Source organism: Varroa jacobsoni, unplaced genomic scaffold (genome assembly GCF_002532875.2).
Source record: "Varroa jacobsoni isolate VJ856 unplaced genomic scaffold, vjacob_1.0 scaffold_333, whole genome shotgun sequence".
Classification (NCBI taxonomy): Eukaryota; Metazoa; Arthropoda; class Arachnida; order Mesostigmata; family Varroidae; genus Varroa; species Varroa jacobsoni.
Genome location: NW_019213235.1, coordinates 59,470 through 82,218, shown reverse-complemented (window position 1 = coordinate 82,218; position 22,749 = coordinate 59,470). Strand labels below are relative to the sequence as shown.

The 22,749-nt window shown below is 41.9% G+C and overlaps 1 protein-coding gene across 6 annotated transcripts in view; it reads left to right on the top strand.

The window, feature by feature from the left end:
* Positions 1–22,749, top strand: part of LOC111259456 (uncharacterized) — a 55,616-nt gene that overhangs the window by 2,604 nt on the left and 30,263 nt on the right. For 2 of the 6 annotated variants that reach the window (XM_086967910.1, XM_086967908.1), the window contains exon 1: positions 8,026–8,697. The exons of 1 other annotated variant lie outside the window; for it this stretch is intronic. Coding sequence is in view for 3 of the 5 variants with exons in the window: in XM_022831499.2 (XP_022687234.1) it covers positions 11,965–12,018 (54 nt within the window). In the remaining 2 variants the exon portion in view is untranslated. Of the gene's footprint in view, positions 1–8,025; positions 8,698–11,813; positions 12,019–22,749 lie in introns of those variants that run through there. 3 more of the 6 variants (XM_086967907.1, XM_022831499.2, XM_086967909.1) reach the window with 3 other exon arrangements.

Genomic DNA, 22,749 nt, shown 5'->3' with positions numbered 1-22,749 from the left:
TGTTAGAATTAGTGCGATAGTCTTCATCATATAAATTTTGTGAAAGTGGAACTGGCAAGCGTTTACCTGCATGTCTGAACAAAGGTGTCATTTCTTTAAAAAAATTAATACCATTGAAAATAAAAAAATGACTAATTTTCAACAGCCTCGAATGCAAACAGACACAGGTTTATTTTAGATAAGCCTCAACATGAACAGTCAGCACAATTCAGTTGGACCTGCTTCAAAGACACATGAGATAATCAATGCAAATTTTGTCTCGATCCAACTAATCAATGAGAGTTGAATAAAAATGAATATAGGATCAAACTTTAACCTGGAGGGGCGAAATTTAAGTTTGAGCGCTTCGGAAAATTTCGACAGGCTTGTTTTGCATAGAAGTTCTTCGAAGTCTGGCTTCCTAGATACTTTTCGTTCTGCTTTTATTTCAATTGTTCGGATTATTAGGTTAGCAATTAAAAAATAGAACAGACGAGGTCTGGGGGTAGCCCCATAAATCCCTTGATCCCTTCCACGAATACGTTCTTTATTTATCAGAGCATCAGTTTGCTGTCCAGGTATTGAGCACGGGTTTCGAATAGCTAGGTAAAGAAGAGTTGGCATTAGTGAGAGTCAGCTTAAAAATGGAAACTACTACTAGGAAATATCGAGATCGGTAGCTTAGAAACATTCATCTATACGACGATTTATATGGCGAATATATATTTACTATAACGAAGAAGTGAGCATAGACTCCCTTGATAACACGTAGCAAATTCAAGTTTTGCGGAGTTAACAGCAAAGCATATATTAAAAATAGAGAGAGAGAGAGAGAGAGAGAGAGAGAGAGAGAGAGAGAGAGAGAGAGAGGCGAGATCATCATGCTTACAACCCTATGTCAAAAATGTAAGAAAAAAAAAAAGCAGATATTTTGATTACGGAACAAAAAAAGTACACAACAGTAAAATAATTAAAATGAGCTTATTCCAGTACATTTATTTTTATTCTCAAAATTGGAAAAAAAAACTATAGTAGAACAAATGCGAATTAGGTTAGCTAAATGCGTATTCACAAGTCGCCCTTAAATATAACGTCCATTCTATGGACCGCTTAATACACCTCTACTTTCCGGCTGTTGGATTGTATTGTTGGCATAGCGACGTTCTTCCTAGTCACGTATGGCTTGGTACCGTTTCACATTGAAGTCGAAGGCGTACTTCCGTCCTTTGGTTTTTTTTTTTTTTTTTTTTTTATATATAAATCATTGTTACAAGCTGACTTGCTGCGTCGTTTTTCTACAGAAATCATTAAGAACGGAACGAAGAAAAGTCGACTGGTTTCCTCTATAAACGGGTGTGCTGTTATGCTGTTTATCTCATTGCCGATGACAAACACGTGGTTTTTTCAACCTTTCATCTCATTCCTTCCGCGATGTGGCAGGTAGCTATTCACTATAGGGTACCGACTTCGACTAATACACATTTGAATTTTCCCGCCAACGCCCATTCTATCCAATTGGTCATAGAACGGTTAAAAGAACTAGAGGTGAATCAGTATTGCTTTCATTTAGGCAGGCAATTTCAGTAACTGTAGAAACATATCTCATATGTAGGATAAGGTTTCATAATCGACTGTTAGGTCAAGCTTTCATGTGATTGAGGTTAGTGCAAATTTCAAACTCAGATGCCCAGCTTTGTTTCGTACCTCTATAGTCTAGCTCTTCTCAGCTTAACTCGGCCTATTGCAACGTTGTCATTTTGACGAGTCTGAAAGTAAGCCTGCTAGCTTATCTAGGACATAATGCCAGTAGTGGCGACATGCTTAACCTGACCCCGACGACCCGCAGATAGATTCCGCTTGATCTAGCTCGGGTCTCTACGCAGCGGCTTAAACGGCAGACATTTGAGCCGCTGCGTTCAGTCTAGTAGATAGATATCTTAAGCGTCGATTACAGGCGGCATTCGTCGGCCAGCAGCATCGTATACCCGTTGTTTTCCCCTGTCCATTAACTTAGATTGCCATGTAATAATCGTGGTCCGAGTCGCCACCATTAAAAGTGCTATGATCTCGTTATCCCAGTTCTGGACATTCGTATTAATCGTCTTCACGCTAACGTTGATTCCAAACGACGAATTGTATTACTTCAGCATGACGTATACGTTTATGTATTGAATGAAGTGTCGTCAAAAATGCAGTGATTAACGTAGAGCAGATTACGCCATTCTCAAAAACACCTAATTTTTTCGGTTCCGCACGAACTATGTGATATTGCAAACTCAATACAGACAATTGTCGTTGCGTAAAATGTGGTACAAATGGTCCTTAACTCGAACGTCGCATAGCATAAAGGATCAATGTTCCCTGTCCTGTATGGAATGTTCGTACATATTGGCTATTGCGAAACTAATTAGTGTTATAAAAAAAGAAACTCGAAAGAATATATGATAGATATATGACAAAGAGATGTAGGTTGGCCACTGAGTGATTTACCTATTTATGTTCGGCAGTGTTAGTTTAACAAGCATTGACGTCTCGCCAAGAGTAATTAATTGTCTTGTCTAAAATAATAATAATGTCTGCTAAGTAAATCAGAATATAGAACACTCGCAGCTGCGCGTTCCAGCCGTGTGCTTTTGTTGTTATTTTTTTTTTTCTAGTGTCGGAAGATCGAAATACGTTATTCTTTAACGCGAAACATCTTTCAAATCTGTCCAGGGTTTATATAGTTGTTATTGGCTATTCTTTGTCATTGAATCGGTCGGATCACGCGTTCACTACAGCCGTCTATGTGCCATGAACGTGCTTTCCTTTTTACAGATTCAGCTGAAATTTTTGGGGTGACATAAATCAATCTTGCAAGAAGCGATAACGGTGGGAAATGGAGCTAAACGTATTAGGTGTGCCATATTTGGGAGTGGATATTGACGACAGCTTTGCTACCGCGAATTTTTGAAGGACCCAACCTGTATAGCTTTTAGTTAAAGTGATGCTAGCGCCCAAATATCTCTTGAGTGTAAATATAGTTTTTGATAATACTCATCCAAACAATATTCTAATTAACGTTAACAGCTATTTAAAGTTAACGCATTCTCCTCTTAGTAGATGTATCAAAGGCGAAAAATGGGTACTGACAATACTTGGGTCTAGTGATAATGAGGCGCCTAAAATATCTGTTAGCTCTGGCTACCTGACCGCAGTCGATTGCTAGTCGCTTGGAAGTCTACCATTTTTTTTGTTCTTTTCGGATATACGCCGGAACCGCTTTAGGAAACTATGAAAAATTTATTTTTCTTCGTTGGGGTTACTGAACATAGACCCCTAACACCGCTGGCCCCCCCGCCCTCTACGACTCGGTGTCACTGGTTCTGAAACAGGGTTGTTGAAAAACCGCGCGTTGCAAACAACTGGCTGGTTTTGTACCAGAAACGTTATACGTTCCCGATTAAGAATCCAAATAGAATTCAGGGTCGTATCTTTAGCAAGGCACGGTTCGAGAATTTACCTTTAAAATTTGAATTAAGCAACTAACACTTAATATTAAAAATGGCTATTTCGTCGAAAGGAAAGACTGAATGCTGCTCATAATTGCATTTGCGACACATTAAAACAATCATACTTCGAGAGCATCTGTTTTGGTGAATACGTAAGCTTAGCTTAGAAGATATGAGTATCTTCATTGGCTATAATCAAATACTAAAATGGCTGTTTTATTACCTAACTCATAAGTCATCCGCGTTTGTTACTGAATTTTGTTCTTATTGATTTTTTTTTTGTAATTTATCCTTTTTGATAATTATCGTAACTTCTACGACGAGTTACCCCAAGGGTAAACACTAGAACAGTTGGATGATAGCATGGAATCACCCTATTGAAATTTCGGGCGCTGGTACCTATTCGATCCGACTTCGTTACCTATGATATTCTTAATAAACACCGTCAAATTGATGAGAGTAAGGCGGTAAAGATCTACTGCTATTGTGTTATTGATTGTCGAAGTGAGATAGGTTCATTCAAATATCAATTCAGCATATCTTTCAACGCTACTTCACCATACGCTATTACTACCTTTACAATAAGAATCCCTAACAAGCCGCGTGCGCATACAGCGAAGCCTGCGGGGCAATAGCGACTAGTCAATAATCAGTAGCTAAAGCTATTGCAGCCTAGAGAAAGCGAGAACACCTGAGGCATGCTTTTAAATAGGTATATTGCTTATACAAAGTCATAGATAACTATACAGCCGAATCTCCTATTCTGTTACTGTAGCATCCGAGTAAGTTGTAGGCTTGAGTGAATCAACTACTCGTTAAGATATATGACTTTACCCCCCCCCCCCCCCCATAAGCACTTCCTTCCGCTATGTCCATTCTTTTACCGTACACCCCCCTCCGGAAGGGACGCAGTCGGTTACACGCTTGTCAGAGATGAATGACTCAAGAACAATGTGGCGTCAGCTGCGATCATCACTACTTAACCAGCAGCGTTTTTGATGAAGGCAAGGCCAAAGCGTGAATATCCTAATTCATTTCTGGGTGCAGAAATAAATCAGAATACGCCTTGAACCGTCTCGGATCATGCCGGGAGCGACCGTCAACATTAGCATCGCATATTCGCGAACGCCATTCGGGATAGTTGTTCCGTCGTAACTTCTCTTTCTGAGCGACAAGACTAAATCCAAAGAGGCTAAGTGTAAACACTATTGCCAACTGAGAGGATGATTAAGTTCTGTATGTCTTCCGGGGCGCTTGGCACAGATTCAAGTACAGGTCCGCCTTTGTCAAACTCTGTTTAGCCGCTGCCAACCCGGCTCCGCTACAGAAGTACAGAAGGTTATGGGAACTTGGACATCGCGAACGCTAGCAGAAATTGTCGTGCAGGCAGCATCTGTCTGTTGTCATTCGCGATGAATTAATTAGCGACCACTACATCACGTTCAGATTAAACAAACGACGACAGGGAGGAAAAGGAAGGCAAGATGGCTGCAGTGTGTTATTTTTATTCTTGCTTTTTGTGACCGCACAAGCAAAAGTGATCGAATAGCCCTGGCCTATACCGTGCTATTAGATTGTTTCTTTTACATAGATTCTATTGTATACAATTGCTGGGGCAAGGCATATGCGGCCGTACGGTAGGCCTTACTTCACCTTGCAACGGTTTTCCCATTACACGCAGTGTTGCATCTTGCGCGACGAATTTTCGAAGTCTCTTTGAAGTCTGCCAGCAAAGAAAAGTATGCCCTTGTTAATGGGAATGACGTCAGCATTAAGCGATAGAACACAAACTTCCTGGCAGCACATAGCAAATCGCTAGGCAGCAAATTATTGTCAAACTTGTTTTTATATCACAGGGATAGATTTTCAACCACTTCTTCCTAGACCCTAATAACTAGTAACGTTTAGCTTTCTAATCAATACTGCAGTATCCTCGAATGTGTTTATTATACGCACGCACTCTGAACAAGCGCCTTTGTTGCGAAAATTCCCTTGTCCACGTTACTTACTGCCGTTCTCTGAAACCGATTTGGTTTTTCCAAGCCCTAGAACGAGCTTCCGTTCGCTGAAACTCGAGTCGAACCAGTGGATGATGTTTAATCAAGGAACGATCACGGTTTCTGTCATCGTTTGTAGATCGCGCCCGACGATTTAGCTGGTAGCTACCTCGATTAGAGTGAGTCAGTCTTCCGTTGCCTCGAATATATCGTCTATATATATATATATAAGCTGTTGTTAAGATCCATCATCGCACGAATGTCAAGTGTCATTCGGCTGAGAACTGATAAGCGATTTATGCATGTTATATTTATAGGAGGTATCAGTTTTTTTTGGGAGAGAACATCCATTTTTTTTTTTTTGGAAACGCCTGTGACATTGAACTCTTGGGTCTGAGTCAACGAACTGTGTGGAAATTGTGCAATTGTCATCCGTGACGTTGAAGTAAGATCTCATATCACGGTAAAGTGAGCGAGTGGCAACGAATTGCGCAAATCTGATAAATTTATGTTGAAGTTTTTAGGACAGGCAATCATCGATCGATCGACGGTAATGCACAGTAGCAAGAGGTCCCTGTCTGAATCAGATCACCGTCAGATCGGAAGCCATTTAAATGATCGATGCTAAATATAATTGTAATATTTTGAATTAAAAAACGATTTTATATTTCAGCTTCAAGTTTAACTTGGAAAGCTTTCGGACCAGGTCACAATGTATCCACCGTACAGAAATAAGCCCCCTGCAAATTTTAAACGCCACGAAGAATATTACTTCACCCATAACTGCTACGTAACATTACAGCACTCGCATACTGTGTATATAGAGACATTTTCAATATTATCGATTTACCCGCTTCTGTTAGAGTGAATAATTATACTTTAGTGTTCTGTGTTTCGGATAATTATAACTCTGAAGTTCGCTGGTTCTCCTAGCAGTCTCTAAACAGCGGAGACAGAACGCTTTACACAGTCACGATCAGTAGCAGCTTCAGCTTACCAACCATTCATAGGGATCTTTATGTATTTTCACATTGTAGTGACAGATGAAGCTAGCGGACTAGAATGCTATGATGACTCAGAGTTGAGGGTCATTTTAATAATAAGCACTTTTTTAATTGTTCTTTTTCGCCGTGGCTGCAAGGGCGGCCTTTTTTGGTGATGGCGGATATTTGCCGATGAGCAGATTTGGAATCAAGTCAGCAAATTGACAGGTAGTGACGTTACTTGAAAAAAGAAAACAAAGGGGCCTCAACCCTGTCCGACTCGAAGATAGGCCACTAACTTTCACAAATGCACAGCTGCACTGAAAACAGACGAGCAAGAAAAAAAAGGTACATTTGAATGTACTAATAAATCGACAGTTCGTCATAATTCCCCATCTAACGCAAACATTATGTTTTAGTCAGGTTTCCCTAACAGTATATCTGCGTTTATTGTAGCCTACTTGGTTTCTGCAGGACAGAAACGTGGAGAATGCTCGGTAACATATTCTCATTCTGTTCGAAACGAATGTCTTTCAAAAGATAGTGACCAGACAGCTCACTAAACGCAATTAAAACCATCTTTCAATATATTCGTGGCGCTTGTAAACGAGCCTGTTGTACATGGTAATTACAAAAGGACCGGAAGCCTTCAATATAAAGGTCTCTCTTTCCTTTGACCATTCCTGACTCAATTAGTACCTATCGGCAACATCGACAATTTTCGAGATTTCCGCTTTAACGTGAAATTTAGTAAACGATTATCCTACTGGCTGTCATTCTTTTTTCCATTCATTCGTATAAATCTTACGCTCGAATCCGCCAGAGCATCCTCCTAGAGACGACCGTCTGTTTTCCAGACACCGTACCTCGTCCAGAGCCACGGTCTGTTCTTTTGACCAGTTGCTTCATTTTCTTCACCTTCGGAAGAGTCATGGTAAAAGCGGCCTGAGTTCTTCTGCTATCATTATCTTCGTCCAGATGGACTTCACCGCCAGTACCACTTAACTCTTCCTGTCAATCGCAGGACCATTGTAGTCTTGTAGCTGCTTTTTTTCGCTATTTTTTCTTCTCGCGCGCTTCTGCGATTTGCCTACGGTTGTCGACGTCACTAGCCCTGCTCCAAAGCCAGCTACCCGTAAGTATTAGGTATACTAGTAAACCGATTTGTTCGTTTTCGCCATGAGGATTGTCTAGCAATGGCGATGGGGCAGTCGGCTGAGATACAAAACCGTCCGCCGACGTTAGTGACCATCGTTACAGATCAAACCGCTATAGTCCGCGGTATATAGCAGCGCTGTCCCGCTGATGGTAGCAGCGCAATATTTTGTTGATACCCCACTTACGTTGATGTCTGTGCTGTTCTTGCCCGTTCTGCCGTAGGCTTAGTTGTTATAAGAATTTAGCTTGTCCTACCTTACCTTTTGTTGTGTTGTCTTTGCCTTGTATGTGCGTATCTTACCTCTCCTTGTCATCTTTTTTGCCCTCTCCTTCATCCCACCGGTGCTACGGGGGCGAGAAGGTCTCCTGCCCAAGCGATGTGGGGCCTCCGACAATCTGCCCTGGCTTCGTAGCGTGCAAGATTGGGTCGGAAAGACCCGTGGACTGTCTTGCTGATTTGAGTTGTCAGTGTTGAGCAGCTCTACAGGCTGCTGCCATTAGTTTGCGCACTAATGCCATCCACTCGCTATGGTTTTAACCATGTGCTCGCTTATGTGTCTTCAGTAGTGCTCGAGCGCCTGTGTGATTTAGCGTGAATAAGACGAGGTAGCGCAAAGGTAATTCGTTTGTTGGTATAACACTGCGTGAATTGCAATAGCCGTGGAAGTTGTAGCCGAATACAACGGTATAGCCGACCGTACTATAACTGGTTTCCGTTGTCCTGTTGAGATAGGCCTGCTTTTTTCGCCTTTTTCGGACCTAAACGGATCGCGGATTTCCTAAACGTTATCATTATTTTTACTGACGTATTGCAAAGCAGATACTACAAAGGATATCTCTAATTATCTATACTCTATTAGTGTCTTTCCGTTCGGCGGAAAAGTGATTTCGACGACAAGGGAAAGAGTACAAGCCATTGCAGGCTTGGAGTTCGCTCGGGACGTTGTTCTCGCTAGAAGCCGCTACAAGGTGGACTAAAGCTGTTTGTTGGTGTTGTTTCTATTGGAGTCTGTCCTTATCGGTGTTGTTGTTAACGTTGTCGACGGAAACGCTGTCAGACGAAACAGATACAATCTGTACTCAGCAAAGGTAAGCTGACGGAGCCGCGCTGCATAGGTACATACGTAGTACGGGGTGCTATCGCATTTCAGTATTCGACCAGATTGTTACAAGGCTCACAAATGAAGGTCATACATTCAATGAAGGATCTCATATTTAGATAAGTACGTCCCCGCGTAAAGTTCTTAAATTAATCGTCTAATGCTTTACGGCTAGATTTTAATTGCTTTTTTTAGTTTTTTAATACATATATATATATATATATAGATTAACTTTTGCCGTGAGTGTGTGGTTACTAAAGTGTGTGTGTGATTAAAATAGTGGTTGCTTCTATTCTTATATGTTTTTCTTGGAACAGAGTTCAGAAATAAGGTTTCAGTTAAAGGGGGTGTTCACAAGTTCCACAAAGGTTCTCGAGTTTATTAAAAGCCTGTAGAATACAAAGACAACTTCTCGTCGAGTCGGTTCTATTCGTTGTAGTTGTGTAGGAAAATGGTGACTCTTCCGCAAAGCGTTAGCCTTCAATAGCTCATGCTCACAGATGTACCTAATGCTAGCTCAAGGAGTTTGTGATACGAAAGGATTGTCTCACTTTATTCAAACGGCTGCGAATACGTTGATGAGTGACTTAAAGTTCAAACACTTCAATTATGCTCTGATCATATCTCATTTATGTTCGAGCGGTGGTAAAAACGCTCGAAGGGCAGACGATGTCTAATTAACAGTAAGATAGAAGAAAAGATATGCACGAAAATAATCTTGTGAATCAATTAGATGTCTGAATCCTCGTATTAATACAAAGCCAACCTACCAAAGTAAGGGAGTTTAAGGTGGCTCAAGTTTGAAACGGGGCTAGCCTTCTGAAGGAACACTGAATGGATGTAAACCTTAGAGCATTCATTCACTCGGATCTCTGGCGCTGAACATAATGGCTAGCCTGGTGACAGCGTTGCCTTTTTTTTTACATACGAAGGGAGTTAAAATTGTCTGCATTTTTGATCATTTTCGAGCAGGCTGCAGAAGCTGGTCTTTCCAGCTTCTATGTAGCTCTATGTAAGGGACGATACTGGATCTCACTCACGCCTTAGGTTTCAACAGTGTTTACGTTAGACCCTTATACTAGATTAAATCTGCCTTCAACGGACGAACGTTGAGCGTAAGCATGACGTTCATCGATGTTAGATCTGTTTTTCGTTTATATACCAATTACCACTCTAGAGTAACGAATCTAGATTCCATTACCATGGTCACATAGCCGAATGAACTATAGATCTGTCTGCCTGCCTGTCGATTAATACAAAACTCTAGAAAATCAATTGGGTTAATTCATGCTTGTTCACTTGTTGTTGTTGTTATTATTGTTGTCGTCGTCGTCGATGATAATGATGATGATGATGAGAATGCTCCCACTGAAATTAGACATTAGTAGGGTAGCTGCGTTGAAGGAATGGTGCGTTTAGTGACTTCTCTCTCCTTTCGCAGATGATGAAGTATTGCGTTCGCACTTCTAGTCTGCTATTGCCCTTTCCGGTGCCGGTAGATGCCGCGCAGGTGACTGGCGCTACATATTGTTGTTAGTTGTCGAAGGCACACACGCGCCAGCCGATTTTATACATTTCGCTATATAGCGACAACGCGTGCTATTTAAGGTATATGTGTGAACTCGACAAGAAACAAGCAGGGGAACGCGAGTGGGAACAGTTAGTTGTGTCCGGTATCGGTGGAAGATGAAAAGAAACCGTTACGCAATCTTTATTTGACGATAGTTTTCATCTTGATCCATCATCCCCACCGCAGTTGGCATCGTCGATGGGCGCCGGAATATGAAATCTCTCCGCTCACGATCTAAAACCGCTGGCCGGCAAAAGCAAGATCTAGAAATTCATCTTTTTTCAATCTAGCTATTACAGTATGTAGAATAATGAATTAGTAAAATTAGCGTTCTACTTTACATGCGGATAAGCTGCCATTCTTCTCCTGACCTGGTAACTTTTGCCATTTCATTCATTTGACGCTATATAAATCATAAACGACAGAGACATTTAGAAAAGAATCGATCTCTATTATGCTGTTGCGGACATCATTTAATTTTCGATGATACCGTGATTGGTGGTTTGTGTAAAGGAAGGAGCGTAGTCAGTGAATTATCTTTATCAAGAATATATGTTTATCTTGTAATTTTTTATCAAGAAGGTACAACAATACTGACACATGTGATGTTCTTTCACGAAAATATAGCAGAGGATACTGACAGTGAAAATCGATAGCAACAACAGATATCATAGGTCCATCGGCTGAACGATCATCAGTCAGTGGGATTATCCAATAATCGGATTGCTAGCATTCTGAAAATAAAGCATAGAAAAAATCACGAAGCAGGAGAAAAACAGGCCTATTCAAATACGTGTCTACCATTTCATAGTATTCGCAGACACGTATACGAATGCTTTTAGCTTTGCACCTTTAGGGCAAAGGGCAACCAACTGCGTTTTCAAGTCAAGTTGCGGGAATCGCAATAGCTCCGAATGTTTTCTAGAGCGAATGCTTCATCTTGGAAGGTAACAGCTTTGATAAGTTGTGACCATAGGTGACAAGATATTTGTGCGGTGTTTTGAGGCACCTTTTTTGTTTTGCCACAACAAACGAGCTGGGCGTGCGTGTCTGTGTGGTCGGAATTTTCCCTAACGTAGTATGCAGCAATGCTGCCATTACTAGAGTCTGTTAATGACCACCGAACGTCTACAACGTTAGTGTATACTCGTCAAGTGAATCCTCCATATAATCTTTCTGGTACTTACGCCTCCTCGATGCTTTGTGGCTTCCGCATGCTATCCACAGTTATTGAAACCTTAGCCATTCTGATGCTACCTGGCAACATCTTTTTACAATGGGCTCGCTTAAATTGTTTTTTCTGAAAGGCTCATATATGTACATCTCTATCTTATTGGAAGCATGCTATTATTCCATGTATACGCTAACGTATCGATACGAAAAAAAAAAAAAAAAAAGATAAAAATAGGTCTATTCAAAAACGTTTCTCTCAAAAAGCATTTTACCCAGAGTGGGGAACCACTTACGAAGGTAGAGCTCTAAATCCTCGCATTAACAAGCCATGAGCCCAGTGAAGCCGTCGCTTTCGTCTACAGGTGTAAAGGAAATCATCTATATGTACACTTTCGTCTGTATACAGACCGTTGGCTATGTGTGTCATTTGTCTGCTTTGCACAACAGCCCAGCAACGGTAAAGATATGTCTGGTCAGTACTAGCCGCTTCGATTAAGTGCACGAACCTCATCTATGTCAGATGTAACAGCGGTGCAGCCAAGGTTCCCAATGGTGGCCGGGTACAAGGTGAGTGATAATTGTTTCTTCTGCGGTGAAATTTATTTATTTCGGCTACCCACAGTATTTCGTAGTACTTCAACGTCACTGACGTTAGCGTGTGACATAATCCTTCTTCATGACAGAGATGATTTAATTATTTGTGCTCAGCAAATAGCTGGACTCGCAATGTATCCTTGATACGGTGCCTGAGTGAATGCAACAGTCTTCCTACTAGTTAATGATTTGAATTAGCGAGCCAATTAGTAAGTGTATGATGAAGATTTATACGGTGAAACGTTTTACAAAAGCAATTATCTATTACTAGTGCCAGTCGACGATTTTGATGTCAAGCCCTACAAATTTTGCCTCTGGATAAATTATATTTGGTCTTCCCTTAGAATTCGACTTGCCCTGGAACACTTACCACTGCAACCGTGTTAATAGATGAAGGTGATTTAATGGCACGACATTTTTCTCATAATAAATAGCCGGCTGATCTGTTCGCCTTGGAGTTGTTGTTTTTTTTTTTTGACCAAATGTTACTATGATTCGTATCTTGAATTTATTTATCATCGGGACATGTGCAGTATGCGTTAGCTTTAAAGGGCAGTTCGCTACAGCCTAGGCACCGATCAATCATGCCTGATATTTACTGTCGGTGCAGCCGTTTCAAAGCTCTATTTTGGATTTATCATTTGCATGAGACTACATGTGTCTGTATCTGATCAGATACGCGGTTTACATACGCTAATTGAAGCGAGCAGATCGATCGGACTTCGCCAAACAAAGCTGGACTGCTAAGCGATAAGCTGTGTTTTTGGGACATCATTGCTAGAAATAAGAGCGTACTGTAGAACGACTAATTATATCACGGCGCTCGCTTAATCACAGAGCTTTTTACTAAGTCGTCAATGATAAACGCTGTGCGGGTAGTATTTGGCCGTATCCCGAGACGTCCTCGTAGCTGAACATCTGACGGGGATCGCCCCGCGGGCTGATTGCAATTGAATGCTGATACATTGCCGGGTAGATTTGAATATAAAAAAGTGATCACAAGGTCATCACGTCGGAGGACGTATGCAATTGATAAAGCCGATTATGGGGTATTGTTATAATGGCGTATACGCAAAGACAAAAGAAGAAAAACAATTATACACCGTCTACTTATTTTTGACAGCCTTTCTGCTGTAGGAGATAGGTGATATTCGCAGAGAGACAGATAAATAGGCCGACGTAAGGGCGTGCACAAACATGATATTATAACACTATCTTATCCGACGTAATGAGCAGTGCCAAATGCGCTAGACTCAAAGGCGCTTGGCGGATAGGCAAAAACATTCCATTTATTTAAGGAACCCTGTATTTTAAACACATGTACATTGCTGCCAGCCGAAACCAACAACAATGAGTATGCATTTATGTTCCGAAATGCGCGCATGCGATGTCTGTCTATTTATTCAGCCAAAAACTGAAACGTGTAATACATTTGGGCCGATATTTTTTATGGAGACTGATTAGGTTCTGTGTTAACGATTAGCGTAGCTGGGCGCGGTAGCCATCGCAACCTTTTGCTCACCAAATGGGCCAACAGAGAAGTTCTGGTAGGACCCAGATTATTAGGTCTGCTTGGCCCACTCGAATATCCGACGGTTTTCCTATAAACGCTTGCTACGATGAGAAACCTTAGTAATAATAGTAGTATGCTAGAAAAAGTAAGTACGAGTCAGAGTTTCCACTAGGCTTTTTTCTACTGAAATGAAGCCGGTCATCGATTTATCTCTGGCAACCAGAGGAAGCGCAGAACACCTAATTTTGAAAATCGAAACATCATTATCACGTCTGTTCGAAGTACGGCTTAGTCCTTTTTGAGACGCTCATGACACACGGATATCTTCGACGAGGATGGAAGAAGGGCTCTAACAGAGATAAAAATAAGTATTATAAGTTATATGACAGTTCGATCTGTCTGGGCACTGCTATCTGACCCTAAAGATAAATTGCACATTATTTTACTCGGTTAACCCAGACGAGTAGACAGGTTAATGAATAATGTTTGCCAGGTACATGTTCCTAGCACCCTTATCAAGGCAAATATTGACATTATTCGCAGCTACTGTTGTTGTTGTTGTTGTTGTCCTATGTGCAGCTAATTGAGGTCCTGATATCGCCAACTCATTGCTATTCTATAGATTTCGCCTTGAAACCTAAAAGGCTGCGACAGATAGTGTCACGTACCGTTCGGCACGTATCCTCAGACTATTTGCCTCAACGTATGCTGTACTGATAGATACCACGTAATTATTCTATCAACAATAACAAATCCATCGATTGTTGATATTACGTATAGCGTATCTGCTGACGTTGTGGGAAACTGGCTTCCCCGTCCGTGTCGCACGGCCACATTCATGGAGGCAAAACGCTTACAGGGGTGCCGTATCACCAGTTGTTGTTTTCTTAACCATTATCTGGCCCTTCTTGAAATCACAATGCTGTAGTATACAAGTAATAGAACATCGAGGGAAGAAACAATGTTAACTAATGATATGCACTCTGGTTCCAAGTGGTGTACAAATCTGTAAACTTAGGCAAACAAAAGGAGACAGGTAGATTTTAACACGTGAAGCATACGTACATGGTCATTGGCGGCAGCTACATTTCAACCCACATCATGATGACGGTAAGATATAGCGTGTTGAAGCATTAAGCTGATATCTTGCAGTGCCTGGTAGAATTATAAGATATCTATTAAAAATTTAACGTCTGCTTTCTTGGCGCTTCTCTTCTCGAAGCCGTCCTCAACGGTGCTGATTAGCGCACTACGTGGTGCTCATGGTCGCCATGAAGGGAGACGCGGCAAAAACAGACAGCATCCGACGGTGCAGCGAGAAACAGCCAAACAGTGAGAATTATGCTTAAAAAATATACCAGAAATAATTTCTCCCGTCTGCAGGCAATCTGTTAGCTCATTCATGTGATTTTTCTTGGGGTCATGTATTGAGTCGCTGAAATGAAATGAATTTACCACGGTTGACGCCGGCTTTCCGTGGAGCAGGAACGCCTGCAGCACCATAACAACAACCTATTTTGAATAATGAATGACTCGAATATGTTCGGCCATCGTATCTATTTGCATGCATATCAATTGTTAAATACTTCTTTCAACCAATTTATATATCTGTTTATTACTGATGCCTTATCGTGCCATGCACTCCCTAATGCTTGCCCTGTTTGATTTCTGCCTGAGATGAGATAACGGTTTTGGCGGATATCCAAATTTGAGCTGGACCGCTAGCTAGCGAGCAACGTCTATGTGTTTGTAGTGTTTGATCTGGCGGCAATTTCGTTTGCCAGGATTCAACGTTCTGTTGTTCGCCGGACTTTCCTTCGCCAGCCGACTCTGCCGAGCTGCCAAGCACAGTTCGGCGGGGGGGGGGGGGTCCGCTGGGGGTGTTGCTGATGGCAGCGGCAACCGCATGGTTACGGCAGCTAATGCCTGTTTACTGCAGGCGTTTTGCTGCCGGTTGTTATGGTCCATGTTTCACTCTCTCTTGCTGTATATGTGTCTGTCACCGCTCCCAGTTAATACTACGTCAGATCTATGGCATTGGTGGTAATGGGGCGACGGCGGTCGCTGCTGTCATAAATGACTGCATCGGCTCCCAAGGCGGGTTTAACGCAAAAGGCGGGCAGATGAAAAACGAAAACGTAAAAAAAGAAGCTACTGATAGTGCCTGTCGCCTAGAAGGAAAGAAATGCCGAAGTCTGGCTGAGTTACTGCTGGGTAGCTGGCTGGTGAAACTTCGTCAGCGCTGCCATTTTCGACGTTCTGCTACTGAGACTGTTCCACAACGAGAAGCAGTCGACGGGGTGTATAACAACAACAGCCATGACGACGATGACTTAGCCATAGGTCGCATGCAACACAATGTCGGAAGATAGCAGTGACTTCTGCCAAACCGGTGACACCGCTAGTAGCAGTTTTGCCTCCGCCAATGCTGCAGCTGCGGCTCTTGCCGGTCAAGCTATTTCTCCGGATATGGCCACCGTTATTTTCTTACTCCCCTTTTTGGTTTCTATGGTTCATTTGAGATACGGTGCATACCTATACGTACGTGGACCGGTTGAGCGGGGCAGCCCAGGCGATCTAGCCATAAGAACTAGTTCACCTTGATCTCGGTTAGCGCCCTATCTGTCGTCGCTTTCGCGATGACGAGATCACCAATTATTATTTACAGTTCCTATCGCTACCAGGCGTTTACGCAACAATCGAGCTGGTCAGATTCTGTGACTGCCTCATACCTTGTTCTAGTGACACAATGGATTTATAATAAAAACATGTATAACACACCACCAAGTAAGAACATCCAGCCGGTATTTTCCAGGTAGAAATAACTTGACAAGAGAATGAGACAGAGATGGGAGAATAGAGTCAACGATTTTCTACGATGTGGCAAGGCGATGTTGGAACCGCCGTTCAGGAACGGTGTAGTTTTTGAAACAGCAGCTGTCAGCATATAATAATATGATTATATGCTATTACATTTAAGAGTGGAAGTGATTGTAGCGTTTATCTAGCCGGCTGCTTGACAACTGTTTTGGTACCCGCAGACTTGATCAGCGCACCAACATCAGCCGGCAGGGTTAAAGGACGTTATTCAAGTAGAAATTTCAGTACGTTTTTGAAGGAGTTTAGCAGATACCATTTGATCAAATATTATAATAATAATAATAATATGGTGCTAGAATTGTTATAATTAGGTGCTTACGGCATCACTTCAGAAACGATTCGTTGTTGAGCCTATTGAAGGGGTTGCAGTAGGCTTGGACCTGTATTGTGGCCGAAGCCTGTCTTTCAAAAGGGATATTCATAATGCTAAGACGTCCTCGGTACCTTGCCTGAGCATGCTATGATTAGCTATCAGCCGATTATTGGAATGCTGATCTAGACATATTGGATTATATCGCACCTGTTAAGCTCAAGTACAAATGATCGCAATTTCGTCGACTTTTCTTCAGACTGACATATTTTTTTTTGTTGGTTATGTGTTTATTTTAGTCAAAGAACTCAACGTTTGTATATATATTTGTGATTCAACAATAGAAACAATGTGGTAAATATGCGTGTTCGATCATTCCTCGAAGTGAATCAGATCGATATGCCGATGACTATGCCTGTTACTAATTACATCATATTGAGACTATCCGCTTTCCTTTTAGAACTTCTGTATGCCGCCAAAGTTGTGCACTGAAAATTGTAGGCCAATTTTCACAAACGGTACGGAAATGGGTCACCCGTAGTAAAGGTAAGGGTTAAGGCTGTCACTAGCTGAAAACAGTTTACCAGCAGTGACATTTTTAAATGGTTTCATTCAGTCTCTTTTGTCGGTTTTGCCCTGTTAATTTATTTCGCCGAAAGCTCACACTCGCCGTTGGCTTATCGTTTTCTACGAGAATACAGATAACAGCAATAAATCTATTTAAAATTCCCAAGTACGCTTTGTGGCGTAGTTATCTAGATACGGCAAAGGCGACGAGGAGACCGTGCCTTACCACACCGACACACTCAATCATCTGTAGTTATAATAGTGATAATAAATGATATCGAAAACTGAAATTGCGTTATTATTGCCTGTATTTTTGTTATTGAATAACGCCTGTCAGCATCACCACCGTATACTTGCAGTACTAGGAGATGCGTATCTGACTCCCATCTAGTCAGAACGTCTCTCCTACGTTGACTTTGCTGATTTTTTTTTCCACAGATTGTCTGAGATTTTCGACCACGCGCAAAGGCGATCCTGTTCTCTGCTTCTGTTTCTGGCCGTTGACAGGAGCGTCACGATTCACTCGTCAGTCAGTGTCGTCCATCATCGCTTTATCGAATAACGTTGGCGGCAGATAGCTGACGTACCTCTGGATTATCCAGAACTATTCTAATGACCCTCAGTAATACTAATAATGAAGAAGAAGTCCATCTGGACGATTGCTGACCATACTAACGTTTTTTTTTTTTTGCTAGCGGTGTCCCATACAAAATGCATACAACGAAAGTAAAAAGCTACTGTTAATGTGGTGAGCTTAGAGGCAGGAAGCTCAGGGTATATTGCTGAGACATTTTTACCAAAAATCCAATGTGATTTCTTTACATATGGGCGCAGGATGATAAAATTAAAGATGACATCAGCTCATCTAGTTTTACAGATATTTAGCATGTCTGGAGCGAATTAAAAAACTCAAGAAGCAAATTAAAGAAATAGAAAAAAAAAAAACTAATTTATTAAAAATAGGTAGTACTTGTTCGTTTATTGGTGAAATGATAAGTATGTTTACTAATCTTGACAAATATTTATCATTATTATTATAAGGCAAACACTAACTTAATATTTTTACTTTGCGAACGTATTTCAAAAGTGTATGATGGGATCGAAAAATTGGAAACAAAACATGAAGTTCTTAAACAATAAAAATCCACAGACGGCAGCAAGATAAAAAAAACATCACACTTAATAAAACACTTAATAAAAACTCAGAGACCTATTATTTGTTCAACCATCCTTTTCGGTAATGTTTTACCAAAGGTAGAATGGCAGAAATAGTAAATCAATCAGACCTTACATTATTGCTAGGATATACACGAGAGTTCAAGGTGGCCTAGGTTTGAGTGACGCTGCTAATTGAACGACGCGATGCTACTTAAATACAATATAATTATTGAGAGGATTTAAATATCCAGAGAGTGACCAGACATTATGATATTAATTAGTTTGCCTTATTGTGAGACGTAATGACGACAGTTCAGGGATATATGCGTAGCTGTTCGCATACGGTGACATATGGACACTCTTCACACTGCTGTGAAAAAAAGCATTTGACTATACCTCTTGCCAGTCATTGTTTCTGCAGGTAAAACTTTGACAGTCTTAATTTCGTTTTGTCAACCTGTCGTGATCTTGAGCGCATATGTGTACATACTATACTGTACACCGGTGACGAGCGAAAATATCTCAGACTTATTTCTAGGAAGCCCAACAGCTCCGGCCAGCTGGAACGCTTAACTTTTGAACCGTAAGGAATCAAGTAATTTAGTTGGGGGTGACCTTAAGTAATATAGCACCCAACGCCGACGCCGACATTGCTTATGGGCATCATTTTTTAGTTGATCAACATAAACCAAACAAGCCACCGCACCACCGCATTTACAGCCAAGCGTATTACTTGTTAGCCCACTACAACATAAAAGTTTAAGCTTCTACTTGCGGCATATACTAGCTATTATAAGTACAAATTAAGGATATACCGCCACTGGCAAAACTTTTCGAACGGAAATGGGACCACACAGATAAGTTCATCTGTCTAAAAATTGTGTGAAGGGAAAACGGCAACTCAGACGGATACCTGCCGCTGCTCCATCGACAGAGAATCGCCAAACATATATATACACACAAGAAACCTGTAAAATCATCTACTTATAAACGTGGGTCTCACCTCATCTCTTACACGTATCGCGTAAGAGAATTTAACAAGAGTTCTCCCAAAGCGCAACAAGCGCCGTCTTCGTGGAGCAGTGTCTTACGTGCATACGGTGAATTCTGGCAGGCACGGAAGTTTTGTGCCGGATTAAAAAAGCATTGGTACGCCGTCACTTGGTTCGTATTTCGAGATCATCATTTTGCCGTGTCGAAATTCAGCGCATAGCGATCGCATTATCTACGTGCGGTCCTTTCATAGCGTCGTTTCGTTCGGTACGATCGTATGCCATATCTTCGCGTTCACTTGATTCTTCATTGTTCCAAGTCGTCGCGGACCGCTGCCTTGGCAGTATTCTCACTTGACTGCGCAATGTAGGTAGACACGTGTGTAGAGATATATATTCGTTTCTAGTGGTCATTTTTATTCAACTTATAGTCAAAAAAAAAAAAAAAATAGGAAAATTGATATGACTACTATTCATTGACGGACTTTCTGCTTTGTCATGATTGTGACAGCTTATTGAAACTCTGCACTAACAACAATACTAATAGCAGCAACCTCAATTATTAGAGTAACAATCGGGCCATTTTCGTACGCATTTTGCTAGCATCTCGCCACGATGCAACAGAAGTAAGCCGAAAAGAGAGAACTAGCAAACGAAGAGTTGTGAAAGATTGTTGTGTATCTATATACTTATTACGGATATAATGGCCATTGATCTTTCTGTGCACATCCATTGGTCCGCGCTATCATCAACACGTTATCGCTGCAAAATCCCACGTCTTCACATCGGTCGCAATGACGAATATAGTCGAAGTTGACCAGCCGACGCTGTTGCACAATAGACCGCAGCAGAAATGCCAGCGTCCATAATATCAGCGTCATTGGTATTCTTTCTTCTGCGACGTGGCTCATAGTATCCAAAAGTGAAACGAACCCAAGCAGTCCTTAGTATATAGGTGCCGATATGAACATAGTTATGTTTCCTGTGGTAAGCAAAGTCCACAGCGCAATTTGCCCTATGCTGTAGTGATGGTGATGCTGCTGGCGTTACCGCCGCAGGCTGTTGGCCCTCCCAGACGTTCGATCGAGCACGATTAATTCGGCGACGGACCGTGAAACTGCGGTCGTGGGTAAGCTGCCCGTCGGCGGATTCCCTTGACATTGCCGATGTGATCGGCGGCTGGCGGTCGCGTGATTGGTCATAGCCCTAGGGGAGGCTGTTCGACGTTTGCCAATAAGCAAGCTGCTAACTGACCAAACCATGACAAGGAGACAGTATTCGGCTGATGAAGTCCGTTTGCTCATATGTGACGGCACCGGCGACATTTGACATCGCTTATCTTCGCTGTCACCCTAGCCGCGATTGTTGCGTGTCGCGCTGGTGGTAAGGTCCCTTTGGCCAAGCGCTTTCTCAGAACAGCGGCAGAACACTAGGCCGTATCGAGCAACTGCAAAATCTCTAGTGGATCCCGGCTTTCGATGGGTGCTGTGGAGCCGCATCAGTGGTAATATGGGTGCCAGAGTTCGAACAGGATTAGACAGTTCAGCCAGCCCCACAACGAAAAATAGTTTTAACAACAACACTAACTACCCTTCTGCATTACAACTATGAAAATTCCACTGTGTAATGGGTCGGTAAAGATGGGGCAGCCGGTGTCTATTCGACAGGTCCTCACTTGCTTAACGAATGATTGCTGGGCTGAGCGATGTTACTGTGCGCTCGGGTCGCTGGCGATAATGAAATATTGTCGTGAGTTTTTTTGCTTCAATGGGTTGGGGCTGCCGGCAGCCGTGCTGCGAATGGATCACATGCAACACCAGTGCGGTCCCACATGTTAATATTATACATAGACATAATCTTAACCACACCTAATCGGTCATCAGACACACAAAGACATAGACTCTGTCGACATAGCTATATTAAGCGCCATGGTGGCAGCTGCTGTGTCCTCTGTTGGACATCCCTGGTTAAGGGCGATAAAAATCAGCCACAAATTCACACTATTATATAGCTGTCGATAGAAGATCCAGCTGTCTACAGATGTAGGATATATAGATCTTCTGTTGTGGCCTGGTGGTGCTTCGCATCAATCTATATCGTGCCCACTGCCAAATCGCACTCGAGCTCGTGCAAGCTGCATAGTTTTCTATTGTGGACTAGTATTGATAACACGGTAAATCAGCTCCGCGAGTACCAGTGCAAATTGTCTTACGTTGGACAAAACAATTGTGGATTGTTCAGATATGTATCGTAACCGTAATAATGTAATAACGTACCATAGGGCATTTCTGTGCCGCAAAATAGCCCAAATGGCGCTCGTGGAAAAGTCCTAATGTTTCATTCACACATTATCATTAGACAAGAATTTCGGCGAACCGTTCGATGGACTACGGCAAAAAATGAACAATCGCGTATTGTCTATGTACGAAGCAAAGAAAGCTAATCAAGCTTGAATTTTCATAACTTTATATGGGCGTCAAGGAACCGTATATATAAGAGAGAATAGCTTCTTTTAAGGTCCTCCAGCCCCGCTAGCCAAGTCCAGCCAACGCGCAGAAGTCTTTTGAATGCAACTACCCGACTGTGCAATTGATTCCTAGTTACGAAGATTTTCTGATCAACCGTACGCTGGTCAGTGTCGGTGGTATGGGGAGTGGCGTCTCAGTTTGATTGTACCACCAAAAGCAGATCGATACGTGGCCATATCCGTGCACAAGGCCGTTGGGCTGTGGCTTAGCAGCTTGTGTTGAATATAGGACTTCTCGTACTGGCCATTATTGATGTCGAGAGATCACTCTATCGCCTTCTGAATGCCACGGCCAGCGGATCCCATTAATAAGTTTTGATCTTTAAAAGTCGCAACAATCGGCGTTTCTGTAGCGTATAAATATGTAAGGTAAAATTGTTTTGCCTTTGCGGACAACAGTTGCCACAGAAAACACAAAATAAAAAACATTGTGGTACAACTTAACTTTCATCGTATAGCCATTATATTCAATACTGACAAAGTAGTGACTATCTAGTATTGATTATTATCCTATACAGATGGCATTTAATGTCGCCTGAAAAAGTAGAGGTACTAATGTGTTTCTGTGTTAGCTCACAACGGGAGCTGGTCATTGCCAGCTGTCACCGAAGGTGAAAGGGTTGATACTCATCAGGAAAGATTGATTCAAAACAGGCCATTTGCATGAACGGACTTAAGATCACCAGCTATTTTTCCGGCGTAGTAGGCCTACTATCACTTGTACTAGGATGGCGATAAAATAACATGCACAGGCCTG